Genomic DNA, 12218 nt, shown 5'->3' on the forward strand with positions numbered 1-12218 from the left:
TGGCCTTGACATGGCTCTCTGCAACTTGCACCGTTTTTTTTTGTCTTGTGACTGCGGAACAGCAGCCATTACGCTGTGCTGGATCCATCACACACCAGACACTGACAGTGCCCGATGGGCCCAACTGACTTGTAATAGGGTTGTATCGATGTTCTGTTACGGTGTCATAACCGGGCCTCTGATGGTAGGGTGAAAAGGGCCTTATAGCTAATCACTTCTTATGGAGGTTTTCAGTGGGAATATCTGGTCACTATGGGTTACTTATTTTGAAAATGTAGAGAAACGCTGATCTACTGAATACATTATGTGAGTCGGCAAACAAGATATACACGTTTGTAAGGTTTGGTAGGCAGTGGTTAATGTGGCGTGAAGATGCAGCACGTCATCTTTGGGAAGATTGAGACAAATCCTGCCAGTGACCTTTTACTAACACGGTTTTTAGAAGAATATCTGATATATTTAAGGCTCAGTTGAAATATCAGCCAGCATCAATGCATTAACAATAGCAGCCGAGGGAGGAATTGATGGTCACTATAGTTGTAGTACTTCTACAGGTCGGGTATGACTAGAGTATTGGTCTACTCACAGTTGCTATACAGTATGGCAGGTTATTCTTGCAGCCTGGACAGAGAAGTTCACATTCTGGGAGTTTAAAGTCACAGAAAGGACACGGTGCAGTCTCTTCTTCCACTTCTGAGGTATCCGGTCGCCTAGTCCACATAAAGCAGGGGGATTAAATTATAGATTAAAAATGAGTCAAAAATACAACACTGGTCAATAGAGCCCTAGCGTCTTTACCGGACCATGGCTTCTATCTTCTTCTTGTATTTTATGTCTATTTTGTTGCGATATTCAGGTCTCATTAGCATGGCTGCAAAGCTGAATGCAGAGTTCTTCAAACCAGCCCGATGGCACTCAATTACGGTCGAAGTCAGGATCGGAACGATGTCTAAAAGCACAAGTGAAACTTATGAGGTTAGATACAAATACAGCAATGAACCCAAATACAACTCTGTGACTAGAATAAAAGTCAATAAGGTAATGAAATACAGTCATGGCCGAAAGTGTTGGCACCTTTGAAATTGTTCCAGAAAATGAAGTATTTTTCCCAGAAAATTATCACAATTACATATGTTTTGTTAGACACATGTTTTATTTCCTTTGTGTCCATTGGAACAACACAACAAAAAAAGAGAAACAAAGGCAAAGTTGACATAATTTCACACAAAATCCCAAAAATGGCCACCTTTCCAAAATTGTGAGGAAACCACTTTGGTTCAAGCATGTGATTCTCCTTCAAACTGACCTGTGGCAAGTAACAGGTGTGGGCAATATCAAAATCACACCTTAAACCAGATAAAAAGGGCAGATGTTGACTCAGTTTTTGCATTGTGTGTCTGTATGTGCCACACGAAGCATGGAGAACAGAAAGTGGAGAAGAGAACTGTCTGAGGACTTGAGAACAAAAACTGTTCAACAATATCAACAATTTCAAGGTTACAAGTCCATCTCCAGAGATCTTTATGTTCCTTTGTCCATGGTGTTCAACATAAATCAAGAAGTTTACAACCCATGGCACTGTAGCTAATCTCTTTGGATGTATACGGCAGAGAAAAAAAATTGATGAAAGGTTGCAACGCAGGGTAGTCCAGATGATGGATAAGCAACACCAATCAAAATCCAAAGAAATTCAAGCTGTCCTACAGGCTCAGGGTGCATCAGTATCAGCGCAAACTATCTGTCAACATTTGAATGAAATGCTATGGCAGGAGACCCAGGAGGACCCCACTGCTGACACAGACATAAAAAAGCTAGACTGCAGGTGGCCAAAATGTACGAGAGTAAGCCAAAATCCTTCTGTGAAAGCGTCTTGTCTAAGGATGACACCAAGATAGAGCTATTTAGTAAAGAACAGTCTACTGTTTACTGAAAATGGAATGAGACCTACAAAGAAAAGAACACAGTCCATACAGTCAAATATGGTGAAGGATTAAAGATGTTTTGGGGTTGTTTTGCTGCCTCTGGCAATGGGTGCTTTGACCGTGTGCAAGGCATCCTGAAATCTGAAGATTACAAAAGGATTTTGGGTTGCAATTTAGTGTCCACTGTCAGAAAGCTGGGTTTGCGTCCTAGGTCAGGGGTCTTCCAGCAGGACAAAGACCCCAAACATACTTCAAGAAGCACCCAGAAATGGATGGAAACAAAGCTATGGAGAGCTCTGAAGTGGCAGTAATGAGTGCAGATCTAAAATCACTTTGAACACCTATGGGGAGAACTTAAAATTGATGTTGGAAAGAGGCTCCCTTCAAAGCCCTTGAGCAGTTTGCAAAAGAAGAGTGGTCCAAAATTCCAGTTGAGAGATGTAAGAAGATTGTTGATGGTTATAGGAAGCAATTGAATGCAGTTATTTATTCCAAAGGGTGTGCAACTATAATAAGTTGAGGGTGCCAACAATTTTGGGTGGCCCGTTTTGGGTGTAATTATGTCCAATTTGACTTTTTTTTTGTATTCCAATACACACAAAGGAAATAAACGTATGTATAACAAAACGTGTTATTTCAATAATTTTCTGGGAGGGATTTTTGGTACTCACCATAAAATCTCTTTCTTGGAGCCTTCATTGGGGGACACAAGTAACCATGGGAGTATGCTGCTGTCGCTACAGGCTGACACTTGGCAAAAAAAGGAAAATAGCTCCTCTTCAGCAGCATACACCCACCGACAGGCACAAAGTACCTCAGCTAGTGCTAAAGCAGTAGAAGAAGGAACAAAAACTCAACATATGTACCAAACCAACAAAGGCACATAGGCCTAATAGAGGTACCAACAGTTAGGAATCGTGCTGTGTCCCCCAATGAAGACTCCAAGAAAGAGATTTTATGGTGAGTACCAAAAATCCCTCTTTCTTTATCGCTTTATTGGGGGACACAAGTATCCATGGGACGTCCCAAAGCAGACCCAAGGGTGGGAACAGAAAGAATGCAAAGAAAAAAAAAAAACAGACTCAGGTCGAAAGGTGCGTAACCACCGCCTGAAGCACCTTCCTTCCCAGGCCTGCATCAGACGAGGCATGGGTATGAACCCTGTAAAAACCCTGCGAAGGTGTACAAAGATGACCAGGTCACGGCCTTACAAATCTGTAAAGCCGAGGCCTAGTGACAAACTGCCCAGGAAGCCCCCACCGTCTGAGTGGAGTGAGTCTTCACTCGCGGAGGAGGCTGTTTTTCCTAAAAGCGGTATGCCTCCAATATTGCCGAACAAACCCAATGGGCAATAGTGGTTTCAGAAGCTGGGAGCTCTTTACGACGACCTTCAGAGATGACAAATAGGGCATCAGAGTGGTGAAAGGAAGCAGTCCTTGAAAGGTAGACTTGGATAGCTCTTACAAGGTCCAACTTGTGGAGGGACTTCTCCAGAGGATGAACCAGAGAGAAACATAGAGAGGGAAGGACAATTTCTTTGTTAATGTGAAATGAAGAACCCACCTTAGGCAAAAAGGAACAGGTCTGAGGACCACCTTGTCCTGATGTAAAATCAGGAACTGAGAATGGCAGGTGTCACGGTCACTTGTGTCTGGACAAAGCGAGTACCGCAAGGCGAACCCATAAGACACCCGTGACCCTGGATACAGTGCCTCCAGTGGGGCAAATTTAAATAATAAAACGTGCAGCTGGATACTCCGCCTCCAACTGGCGAATTTAGGTATTACACGTTATACATACAGTAGTCTGGAAACCCCGCCTCCTGTAAGGCGAATTTAAATAATTAAGGGGGAACCTGGGCAACATTAACAATGGTGGGCCCTGCAATAGGGAATAGGGAAGTGGAGACCTCCTGTACTCCCCTGAGCCAGTGTCCCTGCACTCCTAACGTTCCCTATGCCGGTTACGCACCGGGCGACGCACAGGAACCTAAAAACCCTAGCTCGCCCTGAACCTAAACCCTCACTAGGGAATTGGTCGGTGCGGAAAATAATCACACCACTGCACTAAACACACATGAGGGAAAATGACAATACAGGGGAAACACCACTTAGCTTTGCTCTGTTGCGTACGCTCCTAGCAACAGAGCCCACCACCTGTGTGCATCTTCTCCTCCACCCGGATCCATCACCATAACTGGATCCTTCACCATAGTGCAGCCTTGGAGCAGAGTCCACCACCAATTGCAGAAGTCCAGTAACAGAGTCCCAAAGATGAGTTCAGCTCCTGCCCAAAAAGTCAAGCATGCTTGAGTCCAGCTCTAAGCAACCTAGTCCCGCATGCTGAGTGCAACTCTCTCCATAGTCGTCACTCCACCAAGCCATGCAAGCACTTCCCGCCGACACCATACACTGTGACTCTACCACACCATGCCAGACCTTCTTGCAGACCACATAGCTGCCACTCGTCCCCTCTGGCTGGGCTGCGCAGGACTCATGTTCAGCTCCTTCCTCACCCAGGCTTGCTTCCCAAATGACGAACACACAATATCACCAACCATGATTGAACACACCTGGCTCTCTTTTATAGAGCCTCACACCTGATTTATAATTATGTGCACTAAACCAAAGAAACTAAAATGCACTACCACTCACCACCACCGGGCAACTTAAAATGAACGACACCACGTGTAATAATTCTAATGGCCACCGGGGGCAATCACTTTGGCACCTAGCCAAAGGAAAAAAAAAGTTCACTTATCCATTTAAACTGTCAGATCCACGCTGGATCATGACAGCAGGATAATGCCGCCAACTAAGAGACTTTCTTGATGGACATAATGGCAACTAAAAAGGCAAATTTCTATGACAAGAGAGAGGATGGAATGTCTTGAATGGGCTCAAAGGGAGCACGCTGGAGTGCGCCATGGACAAGATTAAGATCCCATGGATCTATTGGAGGATGAGAAGGAGGTGCCAGGTTGCCGACTCACTGATGAAAAGTCTTTACCTGGGAATGAGAAGCCAGAGGTCATTGGAAAAGAATTGACAGAGCATAAACTTGACCCTTAAGAGTACTGAGTGATAGACCAGAGTCAAGACCCACTTGTAGAAAACCCAGGATGGGAGGGACCAAATCATTGTCCTCAGTCCATCGAAAGAAGGCCTTCCAGTATTTGTGATAGATACGCGAGGAAGCTGGTTTTCTCGCTCTAAATCATGGTCTGAATGACCTGCTGGGAAAAACTGGCGTCCTTTAGGATTGTGGCCTCAACGGCCATGCCTTTAAACTCAGGGACTGTGAACTCTGGTGGAAGAGGGGACCTTGTGAGAGGAGATCTGGACGTTCTGGAAGCCTCCAGGGAGCGTCTATGAGCATGTTCACCAGCTCCGCGTACCAGGCCCTTCTTGGCCAGTCCGGAGCTATGGGACTTCCCTCCACCTATATTTTTTTGCAACTCTCGGAATTAAGGGGAGAGGCGGAAAAAGATAAGGCAGCTGGAATTGAGACCATGGGATCACCAGAGCATCGAAGCCGATGGCTAGTGGATCTCGGGACCTGGTCACAAACTGCGAAACCTTGTGGTTCATCAGAGACACCATCAGGTCGACGTCAGGGGTTCCCCTCCTTTGGCATATCTGATTGAAGACGGCATGGTTGAGAGACCACTCGCCTGATGTGAGGCCCTGACGACTCAGAAAATCGGCTGCCCAATTTTCCTCCCCCGGTATATGTATGGCTGTTATGGCGGGAACGTGACGTTCTGCCGATAATAAGATCCTTGCTACCTCCCCCATGACCTGTTTGCTGCGTGTCTATGTAGGCCACAGCGGAGGCATTATCCGATTGTATGTGTTTCAGCTGTCCTGAAAGGAGGGACTGCCAGTGGCGAAGGGCCAAGAAAATTGCCCTGATCTCCAGGATATTAATGGGGAGATCGGCCTCTTGGTAGTTCCAATGCTGCACTGTGTGAAGAAGAAAAAACGCTCCCCAGCCGAGGAGACTGGCGTCGGTGGTGATGACCTGCTACCGGAGAATGAAGGATCTTCCGCACAGGACTGAGGCAGAGCGCGGCCTCAAAGTCAGGGACTGCCTCTCCTTGAGGGGCAGAAGCACAGGCCGGTCCAGGGAGATGGTCCTCTTGTCCCAAGCAGACAAGAGGGCCAGCTGAAGAGTATGGGTATGGAACTAGGCAAAAGGCACAGCTTCCATGGCAGCAACCATCTTCCCCAGAACTCTCATGCAAGACCATAGGGAGAGAGGAGCTGGACGGTTTAGAGTGCTGATCCCCTGGCAGGAGAGAAACTTCTCCTTTGGAAGGAAAACACGGGCTTGGGCCGTGTCGAAACTCATACCCAGAAAGACCAGGTGTTGTGCTGAGGTCAGGGAGGACTTCCCCTCGTTGACTATGCAGCTGAGACGAACCAGTGTGTCCAAGGTGATCTGAAGACTCTGGTCGCAGTCTCAGCGGGACGACCCCTTGATCAGAAGATCGTCCAAGTAAAAAATTATGAGAATCCATTTGGAGCGAAGGATGGCCATGACCGCTGCCATGACCTTCGTGAATTCTCTGGGGGCAGAGGCCAGGCTGAAGGGCAGAGCCATGAACTAATAGTGTTCCTGGATCACAAACTGTAAGAATCTCTGACGCTAAACACAAACAGGAATGTGGAGATAAGCATCCCGAATGTCTATAGAGCAAAGAAATTCTCCCACTTCCATGAAGGCGATTACAGAAAGTAGGGACTCCATCCTGAAATGACGGACCTGATACGGATGTCTTGGCGGGCGAGACAGAAAGAAACGTCTTCCTGGGGGGAAGAAAAATCGATTTTATAACCGGAAGTCACCATCTCTCTAACCCAGGCATCGTCGACCACCGACAACCATGTGTCCCGTAAGAGAAGAAGCTAGCCTCCCACCCCCAGGAGAGATTCCCAGGTGGAGGTGACCCGTCACGCCGAGGAGAACCTGTTGGCACGGGACGCTGAGGGCTTGGAGAAACGACTCTTTGGCCACCATTGGGGTGCAGGTTTGAAGGACAGCTTCTTCCTTTCCCCTTGGGCGGAAGAGCGGTCATGCTGGGAGGAAGTCCCAGAAGAAGAGAAGGACCGAAAGGAACGAAATTGGAATGATCTCTTCCTAATGAAAAGATGTTTAGGTTTGGACTGGGGAAGAAAAGTGGTCTTTCCACTGGTAGCATCCAAAATGATTTGATCCAGCTTGGAGCCTTGGAAGGAAAGGTCCGTGAGGGACTTTTTAGACAGTGGATTCGTGTTCCATGCTTTCAACCAGAGATGCGACGTATAGCAATGATGTTGCTGGAAGCCATGGAGGAACAACTGGCTGCATCCAAGGAAGTGGTCAGAAGTTATTTGCCAGTATAGGCAATCTGGTCTGCCAAATCAGCCAGCTCATCCGGAGAGGCTGCCGCAAGAATACCCTGCCGAAGCATCTTTGCCCAGGCAGACATGGCCTTTGCCACCCAGTTGGAAGCAAAAATAGGTTGACTTAGCCAAGGCCTCAATCTATCTATCTGTGGCGTCCTTAAGAGATATCCCGTCTGGCAGAGACAAGACTGTCCTGGAAGACATATGAGAGACTGGCAGATTATCAGTAGGGGACTCTGTCCAGCTACTAACAAGGTCTGCACTAAAAGGATAAAGAATGTCCAGCTGCTTCCTTCCCGGGAAATGCTTTTCAAGGTGTTCCCGTTGTTTAGACATGATTGCCTAAAATTCCCTGTGGCTAGGGAAAGTCAGAAGAATGCTTCATTTGTTTAAAAGAAACAGAGTGCTCCTGCGTAGGGACCTCGTCCTTCTGATTAAGAGTTTGGCTAATTGCTACAATAAGACTATTGACCATGTCCTGCATTTTTGAGACCTGGTCTGTATCAGACTCAGAATGTGAATCCACATCTGACCCAAAAGCCATCTCGGAGGAGGGGGCATGGGATAACGAATGCATCCTGGGAGATGCAGAGAGACCCGGAGAACTGGAGGAGGAACTGGAAAGAGCCCGCTTCCTTGACTTTGTACCCGATCTCTTGTCCCTGGGATGAGGAATCCTCCTTCCTGCACCGTTTCCAGACTGCGAAGAAGACGGCGTCAACACCTTACAAGAAGGGGGAATACCACCGCTGGTGACCACCGTCTTCCTCCTAGCCCTCTCCGAGGAGCGGGGTGGGAAGGGGAAAAGGCTAGGACCAGCCACCAGAATCACCCTGAAACACCCGTAAAAGGTGACAGGGGATTAGGTCCTGCCTGTGGGTCAGAAAGTAGGCGATGTCAGTGACACCACACTGTTCTCTCGGTCGCATAGGTACGGTAAAACGGTGAGAAATTACACCTTAAGAAAGGAGAACCTAAAAAAAAACAAAACAAAGTGAAAACATTAATAAAAACACACAGTAGAAACCTAAAAAGGAAAATGCGGATCTGGGATTAGATCCAGGTCTGCCTCCTACAGTCACTAAGCAAGAACTGAGGTACTTTGTGCCTGTTGGTGGGTGTATACTGCTGAGGAGGAGCTATTTTCCTTTTTTTTGCCTAGTGTCAGCCTCCTAGCGACAGCAGCATACACTCATGGTTCCCTGTGTCCCCCAAAGAAGCGATATAGAAACTTAATATTCTGGAACAATTTCAAGGCTGCCAACACTTTTGCCCATGACTGCATGTTAAAACATTGTACTAACAGAACTTACGGGATGGAAATTTACTGATGTTATTGGCAACACGTATCAGCATTCGTGCTCCTTTCATGTGGTCTCCGCGCTTAACGTGGATCTGTAAAGAAAAAAAAAAGTTCTGGTAACTATGACTAGTCTACAGAATACTTCCATCCTGATATCTACCTACACTCCTGACAGCTCAGTTTAAGGAAATACGTGTACTTCCCATACTGTAGCAATTTTAAAGCATCTTTTCTTAGAACACTGCAATGTGCCATTCCTCTGTTATCCCTCCCAGAAACGCATAAATAAATTGACAATTGGGTGTTGCCAGTTGGGTTTTGTCCCTGCACAGTCTAGCCTTCGCTAGTACTGTCAATACTAAGTGGACAATCTCTGACCTCTCAGACAAGTGGAATGATAACACCCAGTTGTCAATTTATTCATACATTTCCAAAGAGAATAAGAGTACAATGCGGAAATATAACATGAATCAGACTTAAAGGAATGTTCTTTTGTTATTACAGTGCTTTATTAGACAGCATGAAAAAGCAAGCTTGCAATTAACTTGCTTATCCTATCTAGTTTCACTCTTCAGCTATGAAAGCTTTTATCTTACATAGTGTACAGCTTGTTTCCAAGGAGCTCGGCAACCAGAGTCTGGTTAAGTATGCGCAGTAATTATAATTTCAGGCTGGGGAGATAACGCTAAAGATTCCAGTCAACTCACTGTAACCCACTGATTTCCAGACAGCAGTTTAGCTTCTCTTATCAGTCCCGCATAATGACAACCCATAACTCCCAACATCACAGTTTCCAGAGCAGTTCTTCTAATCATGGCTCTCACTTTCCAAAGCCCTGTGCTTGTTCAAATGCTTCTGTTATTTCTGTTTGCAAATACACTAAAAACAGTGAAGTCTTCAGAGCAATGACCGTACCAGAAGTAAACTGACCAGAACTGTCACTCAAGGAGGAGTGCCTGCCCCAGAGCAACCAGGAAGTGAGGAGACGACAGAGTGTAGATAAAATGTCTGCCTACCTTCACTAAGATGTAGCTGTGAAGAATCATCAGGTTTGTAGCCATCTCGGCTGGAATTTTGATCTTCTGTGTTTTTAATTCCATATACATACTGAAGAGCACGTCATGCGCATTTCGATAATTTCCTGTTTATTAAAAAAGAATGAAGACTAAATATGATTAAATTTTTATATCCCTAGAGTCAATTCTATACAACTAAGGAAACAATTCACCAAGGATCAGTGTTTTCTTGGCCAGTCTTGATGTACCAAGTTCATTAAGAGGTGTGCGCCTCAATGAATTTGGCACATCTTTCAGCTGCCGTGTGCCAAATTTATGACATTTTGCTACAATCTATAATTTGCTATGTGCAATAATTTACTAAATTTTTGTGGGGCAAATTATTAAGAATTTGTCGGGCCGCGCTAGACCAAACCCCTTGTGCTAAGCCACTCTCTGTTTTCAAAAAGATGCCGCAGGTAGCTTAAAAATGCCAAAAGTTGTACTTTATTTTCCATTTTTTTTAAAGACCATGAAAATATTAACAATTACCAACAACTAAATACATGGACTTAGTACATACAACCTCATACACAACACACAATCATACTCCATGCCCATCCAACCTCCCGAGCAAAGTTGTACATTTTTTGTTCAACTATGTGTTGCACAAAAATGTTACGACATTTGCATGTTTTATACCAGTTTTTTTGCACAAACTGATGGATTAGGTCCAAAGAGTCTTACCACAATTTTGTGCATGACTAAAAAGACTGAGGGTATGTGCACATGGTGCGGATTACCCTGCGGATTTTTCCACGTGGAATTTGCTAAATCCGCAGGTAAAATGACCTGCGTTTTACCTGCAGATTTAGTGCAGATTGACTGCGGATTCCACCTGCGTTTTTACACCTGCGGATTCCTATAATGAGCAGGTGTAAAATGCAGCGGAATCCGCACAAAGAATTGACATGCTGCGGAAATGAACCCACAGCGGTTATGCTGCGGATTTTTCCGCACCATGTGCACAGCTTTTTTTATTTTACATAGATTACAATGGTACTGTACACAGCAGCAGAATCTGCTGCGGATCCGCAGTAGAATCCGCAATGTGTGCACATACCCTGACACCCCCGGAACAAAGGCCACAGATCTGGATGTTAACTGCAGTAGACACACATATTTGAAAGCGCAGATTTCACTGGATTTTTTTTGGGGGGAGGGGTTGGAGTCAAGTTACTTATCCAGAGCCTTTGTGCTATCAGTAACGTGGTAGCCCCCTATATTTCTGTTAACAGAAGATGGACCTGAGTGGGGGCTTGTTTTTTTTCTGAGCTAATTTGAAGCTTTTAATGGTGTCATTTTAGGGTACTGAACATTTTGTATCACTTTTTAGGCTCAGCTCACATTTATCTTGTGCACTACACTGAGCACTTACCTCTGGGTTTCTAGCTAAATCTGTGAAATAGCCGATTCAGATGAAACCCCGACAGATCCATTCACTTTAATGAGGCAGCAGAGTTACTCTGGACTCCATCTGGCCTCTGTGCAGCGGTGTCAGTCTTTTCGGAGGTGCACAAAACTAATCAACTACACTTTTATGTACGCGTGAAGAGACAGACACCACTGGATCATAGGCCAGAGTCTAAAGTGTCTCCACCTGACTCATTATAGTGATTTTTCATACGGGGTTTTGTTTGAATTCTGTTTTTCCGAAATTTAGCCTGATGCTTCAGTGCTCAGTATAGAGCGCAGGATAAGTGTGAACTGAGCTTTATTGCAAACTTTGGGAAACAGAATAAACAACTCGACAGCAGCTCAAAAATTGCTTTTATTTTTACGGCATTCACCGTGCTATAAAAGTGATAAGATAGCGCTGTTTTTGGGGTGTGTATGATTAAACAATAACAGATTTATTGAGGTTTTTTTTTATGATTTACTACTTTTTCACACTAAAAACAATATAAAAAAAAACAAAATAATTTGCTTTGCCTCTACATGTTCAGAAATCTGTACATTTTTATTTATTTGTCTTCTAAAAGTCGTGTGAGGGCTTGTTTTTTTTTACACGATGATTCGATATTTTCAGGGAGACAATTTTTATTTACTCTTTTTAATGTATGACTGTTGATCGTTTAGTTCCATCTTTTCGGTGTGTCAGTGTGATATAGCAGGTACATTTTTTGTGTGAATATATATATATATATATATATATATATATATATATATATACACACATACATACACACACACACACACACACACATACATACATATATATACACACACACACACAGTTAGGTCCATATATATTTGGACAGAGACAACATTTTTCTAATTCTGGTTCTAGACATTACCACAATGAATTTTACACAAAACACTGGAACTCCTAAACCCTTCATGCAATTTTAGTGTGGATACCCTCAAATGAAAGCTGAAAGTCTGAACTTCAACTGCATCTGAATTGTTTTGTTTAAAATTCATTGTGGTAATGTCTAGAACCAAAATTAGAAAAATGTTGTCTCTGTCCAAATATATATGGACCTAACTGTACATACACACACATATATACAGTGGGGAAAAAAAGTATTTAGTCAGTCAGCAATAG

The 12218-nt window shown here is 44.5% G+C and overlaps 1 protein-coding gene across 2 annotated transcripts in view; it reads right to left on the reverse strand.

The window, feature by feature from the left end:
* Positions 1–12218, reverse strand: part of WDR19 (WD repeat domain 19) — a 107658-nt gene that overhangs the window by 15157 nt on the left and 80283 nt on the right. For both annotated transcript variants that reach the window (XM_073561079.1, XM_073561080.1), the window contains exons 31-34: positions 9632–9756; positions 8626–8707; positions 799–949; positions 587–710 (exon numbers count right to left, since the gene is read on the reverse strand). In XM_073561079.1, the coding sequence (XP_073417180.1) occupies positions 587–710; positions 799–949; positions 8626–8707; positions 9632–9756 (482 nt within the window). The remainder of the gene's footprint in view (positions 1–586; positions 711–798; positions 950–8625; positions 8708–9631; positions 9757–12218) is intronic.

The sequence above is a fragment of the Dendrobates tinctorius genome, unplaced genomic scaffold (genome assembly GCF_039654945.1).
Source record: "Dendrobates tinctorius isolate UK_male_01 unplaced genomic scaffold, ASM3965494v1 ptg000314l, whole genome shotgun sequence".
NCBI classification, from domain to species: domain Eukaryota; kingdom Metazoa; phylum Chordata; class Amphibia; order Anura; family Dendrobatidae; genus Dendrobates; species Dendrobates tinctorius.